The 18,769-nt window shown below is 44.4% G+C and overlaps 1 protein-coding gene across 2 annotated transcripts in view; it reads left to right on the top strand.

Moving 5' to 3' along the window:
• The window catches only part of glcci1a (glucocorticoid induced 1a), a 31,274-nt gene that overhangs the window by 6,085 nt on the left and 6,420 nt on the right, over positions 1 to 18,769 (top strand). For both annotated transcript variants that reach the window (XR_009803559.1, XM_061882623.1), the window contains exon 3: positions 3,614 to 3,824. Coding sequence is in view for 1 of the 2 variants with exons in the window: in XM_061882623.1 (XP_061738607.1) it covers positions 3,614 to 3,824 (211 nt within the window). In the remaining variant the exon portion in view is untranslated. The remainder of the gene's footprint in view (positions 1 to 3,613; positions 3,825 to 18,769) is intronic.

An 18,769-nucleotide genomic window follows, 5' to 3' on the forward strand; every position in this document is an offset into this window, starting at 1 on the left:
AATATGAATTCCAGCGACCTTAAAGGGTGTTGCATTATTTTGCTCCAGAAGTTTGGATATAGTGTACACCACACATAATAAAATAATAGGCCCAGCGCCCTTAAAGGCTGTAACATAATTTTGTACTTGAAGTTTGGATATAGTGTACACCACATGTAATAAAATATTAAGTCCAGTACCCACCCTTATAGGGTGTAACATTATTTTGTTCTTGAAGTTTGGATACAATGTACACCACACGTAATAAAATATTAAGTCCAGCGCCCTTAAAGGGTGTAACATTATTTTGCACTAAAAGTTTGGATATAGTGTACGCCACACATAATAAAATATAATAAAATATTAAGTCCAGCGACCTTAAAGGGTGTAATATTATTTTGCACTTGAAATTTGGATATAGTGTACACCACACGTAATAAAATGTTAAGTCCAGTGCCCTTAAAGGGTGTAACATTATTTTGTTTTTGAAGTTTGGATATAGTGTACACCACACATAATAAAATATGAAGTCCAGTGCCCTCATAGGGTGAAACATTATTTTGCACTAGAAGTTTGGATATAGTGTACACCACACGTAATAAAATATTAAGTCCAGCGACCTTAAAGGGTGTAACATTATTTTGCACTTGAAATTTGGATATAGTGTACACCACACGTAATAAAATGTTAAGTCCAGTGCCCTTAAAGGGTGTAACATTATTTTGTTTTTGAAGTTTGGATATAGTGTACACCACATGTAATAAAATAATAGGCCCAGCGCCCTTAAAGGCTGTAACATAATTTTGTACTTGAAGTTTGGATATAGTGTACACCACATGTAATAAAATATTAAGTCCAGCGCCCTTAAAGGGTGTAACATTATTTTGCACTAAAAGTTTGGATATAGTGTACGCCACACATAATAAAATATAATAAAATATTAAGTCCAGCGACCTTAAAGGGTGTAATATTATTTTGCACTTGAAATTTGGATATAGTGTACACCACACGTAATAAAATGTTAAGTCCAGTGCCCTTAAAGGGTGTAACATTATTTTGTTTTTGAAGTTTGGATATAGTGTACACCACATGTAATAAAATATTAAGTCCAGTGCCCTTAAAGGTGGAAACATTATTTTGTACTTGAAGTTTGGATATAGTGTACACCACATGTAATAAAATATTAAGTCCAGCGCTCTTAGAGGGTAAAACATTATTTTGTACTTGAAGTTTGGATATAGTGTACACCACATGTAATAAAATATTAAGTCCAGCGCTCTTAGAGGGTAAAACATTATTTTGTACTTGAAGTTTGGATATAGTGTACACCGCATGTAATAAAATACTAAGTCCAGCGCCCTTAAACGGTGTAACATTATTTTGTACTTAAAGTTTGGATATAGTGTACGCCACACGTAATAAAATAATAAGTCCAGCGACCTTAAAGGGTGTAACATTATTTTGTACTTGAAGTTTGGATATAGTGTACACCACACGTAATAAAATATTAAGTCCAGCGACCTTAAAGGGTGTAACATTATTTTGCACTTGAAATTTGGATATAGTGTACACCACACGTAATAAAATGTTAAGTCCAGTGCCCTTAAAGGTGGAAACATTATTGTGTACTTGAAGTTTGGATATAGTGTACACCACATGTAAGAAAATATTAAGTCCAGCGCCCTTAGAGGGTAAAACATTATTTTGTACTAGAAGTTTGGATATAGTGTACACCACACCTAATAAAATATGAAGTCCAGTGCCCTCATAGGGTGAAACATTATTTTGCACTAGAAGTTTGGATATAGTGTACACCACATGTAATAAAATATTAAGTCCAGTGCCCTTAAAGGGTGTAACATTATTTTGTACTTGAAGTTTGGATATAGTGTACACCGCATGTAATAAAATATTAAGTCCAGTGCCCTTAAAGGTGGAAACATTATTTTGTACTTGAAGTTTGGATACAGTGTACGCCACACATAATAAAATATAATAAAATATTAAGTCCAGCGACCTTAAAGGGTGTAATATTATTTTGCACTTGAAATTTGGATATAGTGTACACCACACATAATAAAATATTAAGTCCAGCGCCCTTAAAGGGTGTAACATTATTTTGCACTAAAAGTTTGGATATAGTGTACGCCACACATAATAAAATATAATAAAATATTAAGTCCAGCGACCTTAAAAGGTGTAATATTATTTTGCACTTGAAATTTGGATATAGTGTACACCACACGTAATAAAATGTTAAGTCCAGTGCCCTTAAAGGTGGAAACATTATTTTGTACTTGAAGTTTGGATATAGTGTACACCACACATAATAAAATATGAAGTCCAGTGCCCTCATAGGGTGAAACATTATTTTGCACTAGAAGTTTGGATATAGTGTACACCACACGTAATTAAATATGAAGTCCAGCGCCCTTAAAGGGTGTAACATTATTTTGTACTTGAAGTTTGGATACAGTGTACGCCACACATAATAAAATATAATAAAATATTAAGTCCAGCGACCTTAAAGGGTGTAATATTATTTTGCACTTGAAATTTGGATATAGTGTACACCACACATAATAAAATATTAAGTCCAGTGCCCTTAAAGGGTGTAACATTATTTTGCACTAAAAGTTTGGATATAGTGTACGCCACACATAATAAAATATAATAAAATATTAAGTCCAGTGCCCTTAAAGGTGGAAACATTATTTTGTACTTGAAGTTTGGATATAGTGTACACCACACATAATAAAATATGAAGTCCAGTGCCCTCATAGGGTGAAACATTATTTTGCACTAGAAGTTTGGATATAGTGTACACCACACGTAATTAAATATTAAGTCCAGCGCCCTTAAAGGGTGTAACATTATTTTGTACTTGAAGTTTGGATATAGTGTACACCACACATAATAAAATAATCGGCCCAGCGCCCTTAGAGGGTAAAACATTATTTTGTACTTGAAATTTGAATATAGTGTACACCACACGTAATTAAATATTAAGTCCAGCGCCCTTAAAGGGTGTAACATTATTTTGTACTTGAAGTTTGGATATAGTGTACACCACACATAATAATATATTAAGCCCAGCGCCCTTAAAGGGTGTAACATTATTTTGTACTTAAAGTTTGGATATAGTGTACACCACACATAATAAAATAATCGGCCCAGCGCCCTTAGAGGGTAAAACATTATTTTGTACTTGAAATTTGAATATAGTGTACACCACACGTAATAAAATACTAAGTCCAGCGCCCTTTGAGGGTGTAACATTATTTAGCACTGGAAGTTTGAATGCAGTGTATACCACATAATAAAATTATTAAAAGTCCAGCGCTACTAGAAGTTGAAACATTATTTTGCACACACGTAATAAAATAAGTCCAGGGCCCTTAAAGGGGAACTGCACTTATGTTCCTTCAAATTTTGCCTATTGCTCACAATCATTATGAGAGACAAGAACACACATCTTTGTAGTTCTCGAGTCAGGACAAGCTTTTCCTGTGGCTGTCAATAGATCAAAGAAACCGACACCTCCATGTCGCATCCCATCACACACAAGGTTTGCAAAATTGAATAGAGAGAGAGGAGAATGATTGACTGCTGGCTGATTCTTCTTCACGTTCAGTCGCTGGAGGTTCCTGACGGCCGCCGAGCTCCTTTCCCGCCCCAGCAGCGCAGCAGCAGCCAGCGCAGCGCCGACACCCAGACTCCTTCAGGTCCTGGTCGCTCCAGCAGCTGTTCCAGCTTGTCACCTTGCCCCTCACCTGCCTGCCCACCTGGGTCACATGACAGCAGTCCTTACTCCACCGAGGACCTACTCTACGATCCTGACAAAGGTTGAACACATCTTCTTTCTTTCCCTCAACTGGTCTCCTCTCCTCGTATGATTATTATGATGAATTTTATTATGGTTAGGACTATAACTACTATTCAGGAAGAACAGTGTGGTTTTCGTCCTGGTCGTGGAACTGTGGACCAGCTCTATACTCTTGAGGGTGCATCGGAGTTTGCCCAACCGGTCTGCATGTGCTTTGTGGACTTGGAGAAGTCTTTCCACTGTGTCCCTCGGGAAGTCCTGTGGGGAGTGCTCAGAGAGTATGGGGTATCGGACTGTCTGATTGTGGCGGTCCGCTCCCTGTATGATCAGTGTCAGAGCTTGGTCCGCATTGCCGGCAGTAAGTCGGACCGGTTTCCAGTGAGGGTTGGACTCCGCCAAGGCTGTCCTTTGTCACTGATTCTGTTCATAACTTTTATGGACAGAATTTCTAGGCACAGTCAAGGCGTTGAGGGGATCTGGTTTGGTAGCAGGAGGAACAGTGGTTTTCGTCCTGGTTGTGGAACTGTGGACCAGCTCATTTCTCTGGGCAGGGTTCTTGAGGGTGCATGGGATTTTGCCCAACCGGTCTACATGTGCTTTATGGACTTGGAGAAGGCATTGGACCGTGTCCATCGGGAAGTCCTATGGGAAGTGCTCAGAGAGTATGGGGTATCGGACTGTCTGATTGTGGCGGTCCGCTCCCTGTATGATCAGTGCCAGAGCTTGGTCCGCGTTGCCGGCAGTAAGTCGAACACGTTTCCCGTGAGGGTTGGACTCCGCCAAGGCTGTCCTTTGTCACTGATTCTGTTCATAACTTTTATGGACAGAATTTCTAGGCACAGTCAAGGCGTTGAGGGGATCTGGTTTGGTGGCAGGAGGAACAGTGGTTTTCGTCCTGGTTGTGGAACTGTGGACCAGCTCATTTCTCTGGGCAGGGTTCTTGAGGGTGCATGGGAGTTTGCCCAACCGGTCTACATGTGCTTTGTGGACTTGGAGAAGGCATTGGACCGTGTCCATCGGGAAGTCCTATGGGAAGTGCTCAGAGAGTATGGGGTATCGGACTGTCTGATTGTGGCGGTCCGCTCCCTGTACGATCAGTGCCAGAGCTTAGTCCGCATTGCCGGCAGTAAGTCAAACACATTTCCCGTGAGGGTTGGACTCCGCCAAGGCTGTCCTTTGTCACCGATTCTGTTCATAACTTTTACGGACAGAATTTCTAGGCGCAGTCAGGGCGTTGAAGGTATTAGGTCTCTGATTTTTGCAGATGATGTGGTCCTGATGGCTTCAACTGTCCGGGATCTTCAGCTCTCACTGGATCGGTTCGCAGCCGAGTGTGAATCAGCACCTCCAAGTCCGAGTCCATGGTTCTCTCCCGGGAAAGGATGGAGTGCCGTCTTCAGGTTGGGGAGGAGATCTCGCCCCAAGTGGAGGAGTTCAAGTACCTCGGAGTCTTGTTCATGAATGAGGGAAGAGTGGATGGCGAGATCGACATGCAGACGCTGTATCGATCCATTGTGGTGAAGAAGGATCTGAGCCGGAAGGCAAAGCTCTCAATTTACCGGTCGATCTACGTCCCCGTCCTCACCTAAGGTCATGAGCTTTGGGTTATGACCGAAAGGACAAGATCACGGGTACAAGCGGCCAAAATGAGTTTGGGTCTCTCCCTTAGAGATAGGATGTGAAGCTCTCTCATCCGGGAGGAGCTCAGAGTAAAGCCGCTGCTCCTTCACATGGAGAGGAGCCAGATGAGGTGGTTCGGGCATCTGGTCAGGATGCCACGTTGGGAAGACTATGTCTCCTGGCTGGCCTGGGAACGCCTCGGGATCCCCCGGGAAGAGCTGGGCGAAGTGGCTTGGGAGAGAGAAGTATAGGCTTCTCTGCTTAGGCTGCTGCCCCCGCGACCCGACCTCGGATAAGTGGAAGGAAATGGATGGATGGATAGAGCTACTATTATTATTACTATTTATATTGTGGGCCTGCTGCAATGCAAGCAGCCTATATTATTATTGCTCATCCTTCAACTTTTATTATTATAATTCCACATGTTTCTCTTATGCTCAATACGTGACAAACCCCCACATATGTTATACCGTCAGAAAGGTGTCATTTTTTCGTGTACTTTAAGTTGGGAACATTTTGTGTTACAATGGCGATGCCATTCACGAGTAAAAAAAACAAAACAACTGTGACGGTCTCTTGCCGTCGTCGTGCAGGTTGCATGGACCTTCAAGGAAGGACATCGCGTTGCAGGTTTGACTCTTTTTATTTTTTCAAATAAAGCTTTGTCTTTTGGTCAGACCGCTTTTCAGCTGCTCCTCTCCTGCTCGCCCCTCTCTCGCTTTCAGTCGGCCGCGTCTTCGTTGCTGTCTTCGGCTCGCTCTTGGTCGTTTTCGCTCGTCAGCTTCTGCTGCTGGTTCTCCTACTCCTTCTGCCATGATCCCTCCTCCTTCTCCCCTTTTATACAGCCAGAAGAAAAATGTCAAATGTGTGCCGGTGCGCGATCTATGCAACTGAATTTGATTGCGGCGGCGTCGCTACCGGCACGCCCCGCCTGTCCGCTCAACCGCATTCTCCACCTCCTTGCCGCCATATTGTTCACACAATTGTCTACTTTAAACCGGTTTTGACGTCCAATGTTTCATTTTGGCTGGATGGCCATCGGAAGGAGGCAACTCCGTCGGGGTTTTCCCATTTTAGGGGATGGCGTCCACTCTAATTTACTAGAGCCCCGAAAATACGCTTTTGGTACGTGGCAATTGTTCACTGTCAGCATGCTAATCTTAGCTTGTAGAGTCAGTGGTCATACTTGAGTGGGTTTGTAAAGTCAGTGGTCGTACTTGAAGGAGTTTGGAGAGTCAGTGGTCGTACTTGAAGGAGTTTGGAGAGTCAGTGGTCATACTTGAAGGAGTTTGGAGAGTCAGTGGTCATACTTGAAGGAGTTTGGAGAGTCGGTGGTCATACTTGAAGGAGTTTGGAGAGTCGGTGGTCATACTTGAAGGAGTTTGGAGAGTCAGTGGTCGTACTTGAAGGAGTTTGGAGAGTCAGTGGTCACACTTGAAGGAGTTTGGAGAGTCAGTGGTCACACTTGAAGGAGTTTGGAGAGTCAGTGGTAAAACTTGAAGGAGTTTGGAGAGTCAGTGGTCACACTTGAAGGAGTTTGGAGAGTCAGTGGTCGTACTTGAAGGAGTTTGGAGAGTCAGTGGTCATACTTGAAGGTGTTTGGAGAGTCTGTGGTCACACTTGAAGGAGTTTGTAGAGTCAGTGGTCACACTTGAAGGAGTTTGGAGAGTCTGTGGTCACACTTGAAGGAGTTTGGAGAGTCAGCGGTCACACTTGAAGGAGTTTGGAGAGTCAGTGGTCGTACTTGAAGAAGTTTGGAGAGTCAGTGGTCACACTTGAAGGAGTTTGGAGAGTCAGTGGTCGTACTTGAAGGTGTTTGGAGAGTCTGTGGTCACACTTGAAGGTTTTTGGAGAGTCAGTGGTCGTACTTGAAGGAGTTTGGAGAGTCAGTGGTCGCACTTGGAGTTTGGGGAGTCAGTGGTCACACTTGAAGGAGTTTGGAGAGTCAGTGGTCATACTTGAAGGAGTTTGGAGAGTCAGTGGTCACACTTGAAGGTTTTTGGAGAGTCAGTGGTCGTACTTGAAGGAGTTTGGAGAGTCAGTGGTCGCACTTGGAGTTTGGAGAGTCAGTGGTCACACTTGAAGGAGTTTGGAGAGTCAGTGGTCGCACTTGAAGGAGTTTGGAGAGTCTGTAGTCATACTTGAAGGAGTTTGGAGAGTCAGTGGTCACACTTGAAGGAGTTTGGAGAGTCAGTGGTCACACTTGAAGGAGTTTGGAGAGTCAGTGGTCGCACTTGAAGGAGTTTGGAGAGTCAGTGGTCACACTTGAAGGAGTTTGGAGAGTCAGTGGTCGCACTTGAAGGAGTTTGGAGAGTCTTTGGTCATACTTGAAGGAGTTTGGAGAGTCAGTGGTCGCACTTGAAGGTGTTTGGAGAGTCAGTGGTCACACTTGAAGGAGTTTGGAGAGTCTTTGGTCATACTTGAAGGAGTTTGGAGAGTCAGTGGTTGTATTTGAAGGTGTTTGGATAGTCAGTGGTCATACTTGAAGGAGTTTGGTGAGTCAGTGATTGTATTTGAAGGTGTTTGGAGAGTCAGAATCAGAATCAGCTTTGTCATTACGCAGGGTAAAGAGATTGAGGCCATTCCAGTCAGTGGTTGTACTTGAAGCTGTTGGAGAGTCAGTGGTCACACTCAAATGTGTTTAGAGAGTCAGTGGTCATACTTGAAGGAGTTTGGAGAGTCAGTGGTCACACTTGAAGGAGTTTGGAGAGCCGGTGGTCATACTTGAAGGAGTTTGTAGAGTCAGTGGTCATACTTGAAGGAGTTTGGAGAGTCGGTGTCATACTTGAAGGAGTTTGGAGAGTCAGTGGTCATACTTGAAGGAGTTTGGAGAGTCAGTGGTCGTACTTGAAGGAGTTTGGAGAGTCAGTGGTCGTACTTGAAGGAGTTTGGAGAGTCAGTGGTCATACTTGAAGGAGTTTGGAGAGTCAGTGGTCACACTTGAAGGAGTTTGGAGAGGCTGTGGTGACACTGGAATGTGTTTAGAGAGTCAGTGGTCGTACTTGAAGGAGTTTGGAGAGTCAGTGGTCACACTTGAAGGAGTTTGGAGAGTCAGTGGTCACACTTGAAGGAGTTTGGAGAGTCAGTGGTCACACTTGAAGGAGTTTGGAGAGTCAGTGGTCACACTTGAAGGAGTTTGGGGAGTCAGTGGTCACACTTGAAAGAGTTTGGAGAGTCTGTGGTGACACTCGAATGTGTTTAGAGAGTCAGTGGTCATACTTGAAGGAGTTTGGAGAGTCAGTGGTCACACTTGAAGGAGTTTGGAGAGTCAGTGGTCACACTTGAAGGAGTTTGGAGAGTCAGTGGTCACACTTGAAGGTGTTTGGAGAGTCGGTGTCATACTTGAAGGAGTTTGGAGAGTCAGTGGTCACACTCAAATGTGTTTAGAGAGTCAGTGGTCATACTTGAAGGAGTTTGGAGAGTCAGTGGTCACACTTGAAGGAGTTTGGAGAGCCGGTGGTCATACTTGAAGGAGTTTGTAGACTCAGTGGTCATACTTGAAGGAGTTTGGAGAGTCGGTGTCATACTTGAAGGAGTTTGGAGAGTCAGTGGTCGTACTTGAAGGAGTTTGGAGAGTCAGTGGTCATACTTGAAGAAGTTTGGAGAGTCAGTGGTCATACTTGAAGGTGTTTGGAGAGGCTGTGGTGACACTCGAATGTGTTTAGAGAGTCAGTGGTCGTAGTTGAAGGAGTTTGGCGAGTCAGTGGTCACACTTGAAGGAGTTTGGCGAGTCAGTGGTCACACTTGAAGGAGTTTGGCGAGTCAGTGGTCACACTTGAAGGAGTTTGGAGAGTCAGTGGTCACACTTGAAGGAGTTTGGAGAGTCTGTGGTCACACTTGAATGTGTTTAGAGAGTCAGTGGTCATACTTAAAGGAGTTTGGTGAGTCAGTGATTGTATTTGAAGGTGTTTGGAGAGTCAGAATCAGAATCAGCTTTGTCATTACGCAGGGTAAAGAGATTGAGGCCATTCCAGTCAGTGGTTGTACTTGAAGGTGTTGGAGAGTCAGTGGTCACACTCAAATGTGTTTAGAGAGTCAGTGGTCGTATTTGAAGGAGTTTGGGGAGTCATTGGTCGCACTTAAAGGAGTTTGGAGAGTCAGTGGTCACACTTGAAGGAGTTTGGAGAGTCAGTGGTCACACTTGAAGGAGTTTGGAGAGTCAGTGGTCACACTTGAAGGAGTTTGGAGAGTCAGTGGTCATACTTGAAGGAGTTTGGAGAGTCAGTGGTCACACTCAAATGTGTTTAGAGAGTCAGTGGTCGTATTTGAAGATGTTTGAAAATTCTGCGTTCGCAGTTGAAGGTGTTTAGTCAGTCAGTTGTCGTTCTTGAAGGAGTTTGGAGAGTCAGTGGTCATACTTGAATGTGTTTAGAGAGTCAGTGGTTGTTTTTTAAGGTGTTTGGAGAGTCAATGGTTGTATTTGAAGGTGTTTGGAGAGTCAGTTGTCGTTCTTGAAGGAGTTTGGAGAGTCAGTGGTCACACTAAAAGGAGTTTGGAGAGTCAGTGGTCACACTTGAAGGAGTTTGGAGAGTCAGTGGTCACACTTGAAGGAGTTTGGAGAGTCAGTGGTCGTACTTGAAGAAGTTTGGAGAGTCAGTGGTCACACTTGAAGGAGTTTGGAGAGTCAGTGGTCGTACTTGAAGGTGTTTGGAGAGTCTGTGGTCACACTTGAAGGTTTTTGGAGAGTCAGTGGTCGTACTTGAAGGAGTTTGGAGAGTCAGTGGTCGCACTTGGAGTTTGGGGAGTCAGTGGTCACACTTGAAGGAGTTTGGAGAGTCAGTGGTCATACTTGAAGGAGTTTGGAGAGTCAGTGGTCACACTTGAAGGTTTTTGGAGAGTCAGTGGTCGTACTTGAAGGAGTTTGGAGAGTCAGTGGTCGCACTTGGAGTTTGGAGAGTCAGTGGTCACACTTGAAGGAGTTTGGAGAGTCAGTGGTCGCACTTGAAGGAGTTTGGAGAGTCTGTAGTCATACTTGAAGGAGTTTGGAGAGTCAGTGGTCACACTTGAAGGAGTTTGGAGAGTCAGTGGTCACACTTGAAGGAGTTTGGAGAGTCAGTGGTCGCACTTGAAGGAGTTTGGAGAGTCAGTGGTCACACTTGAAGGAGTTTGGAGAGTCAGTGGTCGCACTTGAAGGAGTTTGGAGAGTCTTTGGTCATACTTGAAGGAGTTTGGAGAGTCAGTGGTCGCACTTGAAGGTGTTTGGAGAGTCAGTGGTCACACTTGAAGGAGTTTGGAGAGTCTTTGGTCATACTTGAAGGAGTTTGGAGAGTCAGTGGTTGTATTTGAAGGTGTTTGGATAGTCAGTGGTCATACTTGAAGGAGTTTGGTGAGTCAGTGATTGTATTTGAAGGTGTTTGGAGAGTCAGAATCAGAATCAGCTTTGTCATTACGCAGGGTAAAGAGATTGAGGCCATTCCAGTCAGTGGTTGTACTTGAAGCTGTTGGAGAGTCAGTGGTCACACTCAAATGTGTTTAGAGAGTCAGTGGTCATACTTGAAGGAGTTTGGAGAGTCAGTGGTCACACTTGAAGGAGTTTGGAGAGCCGGTGGTCATACTTGAAGGAGTTTGTAGAGTCAGTGGTCATACTTGAAGGAGTTTGGAGAGTCGGTGTCATACTTGAAGGAGTTTGGAGAGTCAGTGGTCATACTTGAAGGAGTTTGGAGAGTCAGTGGTCGTACTTGAAGGAGTTTGGAGAGTCAGTGGTCGTACTTGAAGGAGTTTGGAGAGTCAGTGGTCATACTTGAAGGAGTTTGGAGAGTCAGTGGTCACACTTGAAGGAGTTTGGAGAGGCTGTGGTGACACTGGAATGTGTTTAGAGAGTCAGTGGTCGTACTTGAAGGAGTTTGGAGAGTCAGTGGTCACACTTGAAGGAGTTTGGAGAGTCAGTGGTCACACTTGAAGGAGTTTGGAGAGTCAGTGGTCACACTTGAAGGAGTTTGGAGAGTCAGTGGTCACACTTGAAGGAGTTTGGGGAGTCAGTGGTCACACTTGAAAGAGTTTGGAGAGTCTGTGGTGACACTCGAATGTGTTTAGAGAGTCAGTGGTCATACTTGAAGGAGTTTGGAGAGTCAGTGGTCACACTTGAAGGAGTTTGGAGAGTCAGTGGTCACACTTGAAGGAGTTTGGAGAGTCAGTGGTCACACTTGAAGGTGTTTGGAGAGTCGGTGTCATACTTGAAGGAGTTTGGAGAGTCAGTGGTCACACTCAAATGTGTTTAGAGAGTCAGTGGTCATACTTGAAGGAGTTTGGAGAGTCAGTGGTCACACTTGAAGGAGTTTGGAGAGCCGGTGGTCATACTTGAAGGAGTTTGTAGACTCAGTGGTCATACTTGAAGGAGTTTGGAGAGTCGGTGTCATACTTGAAGGAGTTTGGAGAGTCAGTGGTCGTACTTGAAGGAGTTTGGAGAGTCAGTGGTCATACTTGAAGAAGTTTGGAGAGTCAGTGGTCATACTTGAAGGTGTTTGGAGAGGCTGTGGTGACACTCGAATGTGTTTAGAGAGTCAGTGGTCGTAGTTGAAGGAGTTTGGCGAGTCAGTGGTCACACTTGAAGGAGTTTGGCGAGTCAGTGGTCACACTTGAAGGAGTTTGGCGAGTCAGTGGTCACACTTGAAGGAGTTTGGAGAGTCAGTGGTCACACTTGAAGGAGTTTGGAGAGTCTGTGGTCACACTTGAATGTGTTTAGAGAGTCAGTGGTCATACTTAAAGGAGTTTGGTGAGTCAGTGATTGTATTTGAAGGTGTTTGGAGAGTCAGAATCAGAATCAGCTTTGTCATTACGCAGGGTAAAGAGATTGAGGCCATTCCAGTCAGTGGTTGTACTTGAAGGTGTTGGAGAGTCAGTGGTCACACTCAAATGTGTTTAGAGAGTCAGTGGTCGTATTTGAAGGAGTTTGGGGAGTCATTGGTCGCACTTAAAGGAGTTTGGAGAGTCAGTGGTCACACTTGAAGGAGTTTGGAGAGTCAGTGGTCACACTTGAAGGAGTTTGGAGAGTCAGTGGTCACACTTGAAGGAGTTTGGAGAGTCAGTGGTCATACTTGAAGGAGTTTGGAGAGTCAGTGGTCACACTCAAATGTGTTTAGAGAGTCAGTGGTCGTATTTGAAGATGTTTGAAAATTCTGCGTTCGCAGTTGAAGGTGTTTAGTCAGTCAGTTGTCGTTCTTGAAGGAGTTTGGAGAGTCAGTGGTCATACTTGAATGTGTTTAGAGAGTCAGTGGTTGTTTTTTAAGGTGTTTGGAGAGTCAATGGTTGTATTTGAAGGTGTTTGGAGAGTCAGTTGTCGTTCTTGAAGGAGTTTGGAGAGTCAGTGGTCACACTAAAAGGAGTTTGGAGAGTCAGTGGTCACACTTGAAGGAGTTTGGAGAGTCAGTGGTCACACTTAAAGGAGTTTGGAGAGTCTGTGGTCACACTCGAATGTGTTTAGAGAGTCAGTGATTGTATTTGAATGTGTTTGGAGAGTCAGAATCAGAATCAGCTTTGTCATTACGCAGGGTAAAGAGATTGAGGCCATTCCAGTCAGTGGTTGTACTTGAAGGTGTTGGAGAGTCAGTGGTCACACTCAAATGTGTTTAGAGAGTCAGTGGTCGTATTTGCAGATGTTTGAAAATTCTGCATTCGCAGTTGAAGGTTTTTTGGTGAGTCAGTTGTCGTTCTTGAAGGAGTTTGGAGAGTCAGTGGTCATACTTGAATGTGTTTAGAGAGTCAGTGGTTGTATTTGAAGGTGTTTGGAGAGTCAGCGGTTGCACTTGAAGGAATTTGGAGAGTCAGTGGTCATACTTGAATGTGTTTAGAGAGTCAGTGGTTGTATTTGAAGGTGTTTAGAGAGTCATTGGTTGTATTTGAAAGAGTTTGGGGAGTCAGTGGTCGCACTTGAAGGAGTTTGGAGAGTCAGTGGTCACACTTAAAGGAGTTTGGAGAGTCTCTGGTCACACTCGAATGAGTTTAGAGAGTCAGTGATTGTATTTGAATATGTTTGGAGAGTCAGAATCAGAATCAGCTTTGTCATTACGCAGGGTAAAGAGATTGAGGCCATTCCAGTCAGTGGTCGTACTTGAAGGTGTTGGAGAGTCAGTGGTCACACTCAAATGTGTGTAGAGAGTCAGTGGTCGTATTTGAAGATGTTTGAAAATTCTGCATTCGCAGTTGAAGGAGTTTGGATAGTCAGTTGTCGTTCTTGAAGGAGTTTGGAGAGTCAGTGGTCATACTTGAATGTGTTTAGAGAGTCAGTGGTTGTATTTGAAGGAGTTTGGAGAGTCAGTGGTCGCACTTGAAGGAGTTTGGAGAGTCAGTGGTCACACTTGAAGGAGTTTGGAGAGTCAGTGGTCGCACTTGAAGGAGTTTGGAGAGTCAGTGGTCGTACTTGAAGGTGTTTGGAGAGTCTGTGGTCACACTTGAAGGTTTTTGGAGAGTCAGTGGTCATACTTGAAGGAGTTTGGAGTCAGTGGTCGCACTTGGAGTTTGGAGAGTCAGTGGTCACACTTGAAGGAGTTTGGAGAGTCAGTGGTCACACTTGAAGGAGTTTGGAGAGTCAGTGGTCGCACTTGAAGGAGTTTGGAGAGTCAGTGGTCGCACTTGAAGGAGTTTGGAGAGTCTGTGGTCATACTTGAAGGAGTTTGGAGAGTCTGTGGTCATACTTGAAGGAGTTTGGAGAGTCAGTGGTCGTACTTGAAGGAGTTTGGAGAGTCAGTGGTCGCACTTGAAGGAGTTTGGAGAGTCTGTGGTCATACTTGAAGGAGTTTGGAGAGTCTGTGGTCACACTCAAATGTGTTTAGAGAGTCAGTGGTTGTATTTGAAGGTGTTTGGATAGTCAGTGGTCATACTTGAAGGAGTTTGGTGAGTCAGTGATTGTATTTGAAGGTGTTTGGAGAGTCAGAATCAGAATCAGCTTTGTCATTACGCAGGGTAAAGAGATTGAGGCCATTCCAGTCAGTGGTTGTACTTGAAGGTGTTGGAGAGTCAGTGGTCACACTCAAATGTGTTTAGAGAGTCAGTGGTCATACTTGAAGGAGTTTGGAGAGTCAGTGGTCACACTTGAAGGAGTTTGGAGAGCCGGTGGTCATACTTGAAGGAGTTTGTAGAGTCAGTGGTCATACTTGAAGGAGTTTGGAGAGTCGGTGTCATACTTGAAGGAGTTTGGAGAGTCAGTGGTCATACTTGAAGGAGTTTGGAGAGTCAGTGGTCGTACTTGAAGGAGTTTGGAGAGTCAGTGGTCATACTTGAAGGAGTTTGGAGAGTCAGTGGTCACACTTGAAGGAGTTTGGAGAGGCTTTGGTGACACTCGAATGTGTTTAGAGAGTCAGTGGTCGTAGTTGAAGGAGTTTGGAGAGTCAGTGGTCGTACTTGAAGGTGTTTGGAGAGTCTGTGGTCACACTTGAAGGTTTTTGGAGAGTCAGTGGTCATACTTGAAGGAGTTTGGAGTCAGTGGTCGCACTTGGAGTTTGGAGAGTCAGTGGTCACACTTGAAGGAGTTTGGAGAGTCAGTGGTCACACTTGAAGGAGTTTGGAGAGTCAGTGGTCGCACTTGAAGGAGTTTGGAGAGTCAGTGGTCGCACTTGAAGGAGTTTGGAGAGTCTGTGGTCATACTTGAAGGAGTTTGGAGAGTCTGTGGTCATACTTGAAGGAGTTTGGAGAGTCAGTGGTCGTACTTGAAGGAGTTTGGAGAGTCAGTGGTCGCACTTGAAGGAGTTTGGAGAGTCTGTGGTCATACTTGAAGGAGTTTGGAGAGTCTGTGGTCACACTCAAATGTGTTTAGAGAGTCAGTGGTTGTATTTGAAGGTGTTTGGATAGTCAGTGGTCATACTTGAAGGAGTTTGGTGAGTCAGTGATTGTATTTGAAGGTGTTTGGAGAGTCAGAATCAGAATCAGCTTTGTCATTACGCAGGGTAAAGAGATTGAGGCCATTCCAGTCAGTGGTTGTACTTGAAGGTGTTGGAGAGTCAGTGGTCACACTCAAATGTGTTTAGAGAGTCAGTGGTCATACTTGAAGGAGTTTGGAGAGTCAGTGGTCACACTTGAAGGAGTTTGGAGAGCCGGTGGTCATACTTGAAGGAGTTTGTAGAGTCAGTGGTCATACTTGAAGGAGTTTGGAGAGTCGGTGTCATACTTGAAGGAGTTTGGAGAGTCAGTGGTCATACTTGAAGGAGTTTGGAGAGTCAGTGGTCGTACTTGAAGGAGTTTGGAGAGTCAGTGGTCATACTTGAAGGAGTTTGGAGAGTCAGTGGTCACACTTGAAGGAGTTTGGAGAGGCTTTGGTGACACTCGAATGTGTTTAGAGAGTCAGTGGTCGTAGTTGAAGGAGTTTGGCGAGTCAGTGGTCACACTTGAAGGAGTTTGGAGAGTCAGTGGTCACACTTGAAGGTGTTTGGAGAGTCAGTGGTCACACTTGAAGGTGTTTGGAGAGTCAGTGGTCACCCTTGAAGGAGTTTGGAGAGTCAGTGGTCACACTTGAAGGTGTTTGGAGAGTCAGTGGTCACACTTGAAGGAGTTTGGAGAGTCAGTGGTCACACTTGAAGGTGTTTAGAGAGTCAGTGGTCATACTTAAAGGAGTTTGGTGAGTCAGTGATTGTATTTGAAGGTGTTTGGAGAGTCAGAATCAGAATCAGCTTTGTCATTACGCAGGGTAAAGAGATTGAGGCCATTCCAGTCAGTGGTTGTACTTGAAGGTGTTGGAGAGTCAGTGGTCACACTCAAATGTGTTTAGAGAGTCAGTGGTCGTATTTGAAGGAGTTTGGGGAGTCATTGGTCGCACTTAAAGGAGTTTGGAGAGTCAGTGGTCATACTTGAAGGAGTTGGGAGAGTCAGTTGTCGTTCTTGAAGGAGTTTGGAGAGTCAGTGGTCACACTTGAAGGAGTTTGGAGAGTCAGTGGTCACACTTGAAGGAGTTTGGAGAGTCAGTGGTCACACTTGAAGGAGTTTGGAGAGGCTGTGGTGACACTCGAATGTGTTTAGAGAGTCAGTGGTCGTAGTTGAAGGAGTTTGGAGAGTCAGTGGTCACACTTAAAGGAGTTTGGAGAGTCAGTGGTCACACTTGAAGGAGTTTGGAGAGGCTGTGGTGACACTCGAATGTGTTTAGAGAGTCAGTGGTCGTAGTTGAAGGAGTTTGGAGAGTCAGTGGTCACACTTGAAGGAGTTTGGAGAGTCAGTGGTCACACTTGAAGGAGTTTGGAGAGTCAGTGGTCACACTTGAAGGTGTTTGGAGAGTCAGTGGTCACACTTGAAGGTGTTTGGAGAGTCAGTGGTCACACTTGAAGGAGTTTGGAGAGTCAGTGGTCACACTCGAATGTGTTTAGAGAGTCAGTGGTTGTATTTGAAGGTGTTTGGAGAGTCAGTGGTCATACTTAAAGGAGTTTGGTGAGTCAGAATCAGAATCAGCTTTGTCATTACGCAGGGTAAAGAGATTGAAGCCATTCCAGTCAGTGGTCGTACTTGAAGGTGTTGGAGAGTCAGTGGTCACACTCAAATGTGTTTAGAGAGTCAGTGGTCGTACTTGAAGGAGTTTGGAGAGTCAGTGGTCACACTTGAAGGAGTTTGGAGAGTCAGTGGTCGTACTTGAAGGAGTTTGGCGAGTCAGTGGTCACACTTGAAAGAGTTTGGAGAGTCAGTGGTCATACTTGAAGGAGTTTGGAGAGTCAGTGGTCGTACTTGAAGGAGTTTGGAGAGTCAGTGGTCATACTTGAAGGAGTTTGGAGAGTCAGTGGTCACACTTGAAGGAGTTTGGAGAGGCTGTGGTGACACTCGAATGTGTTTAGAGAGTCAGTGGTCGTAGTTGAAGGAGTTTGGAGAGTCAGTGGTCACACTTGAAGGAGTTTGGAGAGTCAGTGGTCACACTTGAAGGAGTTTGGAGAATCAGTGGTCACACTTGAAGGAGTTTGGAGAGTCAGTGGTCACACTTGAAAGTGTTTGGAGAGTCAGTGGTCACACTTGAAGGAGTTTGGAGAGTCAGTGGTCACACTTGAAGGTGTTTGGAGAGTCAGTGGTCACACTTGAAGGAGTTTGGAGAGTCAGTGGTCACACTTGAAGGAGTTTGGAGAGTCAGTGGTCACACTTGAAGGAGTTTGGAGAGTCTGTGGTCACACTTGAATGTGTTTAGAGAGTCAGTGGTCATACTTAAAGGAGTTTGGTGAGTCAGTGATTGTATTTGAAGGTGTTTGGAGAGTCAGAATCAGAATCAGCTTTGTCATTACGCAGGGTAAAGAGATTGAGGCCATTCCAGTCAGTGGTTGTACTTGAAGGTGTTGGAGAGTCAGTGGTCACACTCAAATGTGTTTAGAGAGTCAGTGGTCGTATTTGAAGGAGTTTGGGGAGTCATTGGTCGCACTTAAAGGAGTTTGGAGAGTCAGTGGTCACACTTGAAGGAGTTTGGAGAGTCAGTTGTCGTTCTTGAAGGAGTTTGGAGAGTCAGTGGTCACACTTGAAGGAGTTTGGAGAGTCAGTGGTCACACTTAAAGGAGTTTGGAGAGTCTGTGGTCACACTCGAATGTGTTTAGAGAGTCAGTGATTGTATTTGAATGTGTTTGGAGAGTCAGAATCAGAATCAGCTTTGTCATTACGCAGGGCAAAGAGATTGAGGCCATTCCAGTCAGTGGTCGTACTTGAAGGTGTTGGAGAGTCAGTGGTCACACTCAAATGTGTTTAGAGAGTCTGTGGTCATACTCAAATGTGTTTAGAGAGTCAGTGGTCGTATTTGAAGATGTTTGAAAATGCTCCATTCGCAGTTGAAGGTTTTTTGGTGAGTCAGTTGTCGTTCTTGAAGGAGTTTGGAGAGTCAGTGGTTGCACTTGAAGGAATTTGGAGAGTCAGTGGTCATACTTGAATGTGTTTAGAGAGTCATTGGTTGTATTTGAAGGAGTTTGGAAAGTCAGTGGTCGCATTTGAAGGAGTTTGGAGAGTCAGTGGTCGCACTTGAAGAGGTTTGGAGAGTCAGTGGTCATACTTGAAGGACTCCTTCAAGTGCGACCGCTGACTCTCTGAACACCTCGATTTACGATCACTGACTCCACACGCTAACAAAGTGCTCACCTTTTTTTGGGCAAATTTTATATATTTTTCTCTAATTCCGCAGCCATACACCTCATAGTCATATAACTTGGTAAGTGAAACATGCTAACTGTTAGCATGTTCTCATTTCCCTGCCATGTCTTCGCCGTCTTTCAAATCCTACCAAGTGCATTATTATTATTATTAGTGTAGTTGTTATTGTGTGAATGCTGGCAAGTATTTGAATTCCTCTTAGTTTGCCATTTTCCTTCGAACATTTAGCCAACAACATATTCCAATCATCTTCAACATTCAAACTAACACTTTTTCAAAGTTCCCAGAATTCCCTCTGTTTCCAGCTTCCCAATATTT

This window comes from Nerophis ophidion, linkage group LG21 (assembly GCF_033978795.1).
Source record: "Nerophis ophidion isolate RoL-2023_Sa linkage group LG21, RoL_Noph_v1.0, whole genome shotgun sequence".
NCBI classification, from domain to species: Eukaryota; Metazoa; Chordata; class Actinopteri; order Syngnathiformes; family Syngnathidae; genus Nerophis; species Nerophis ophidion.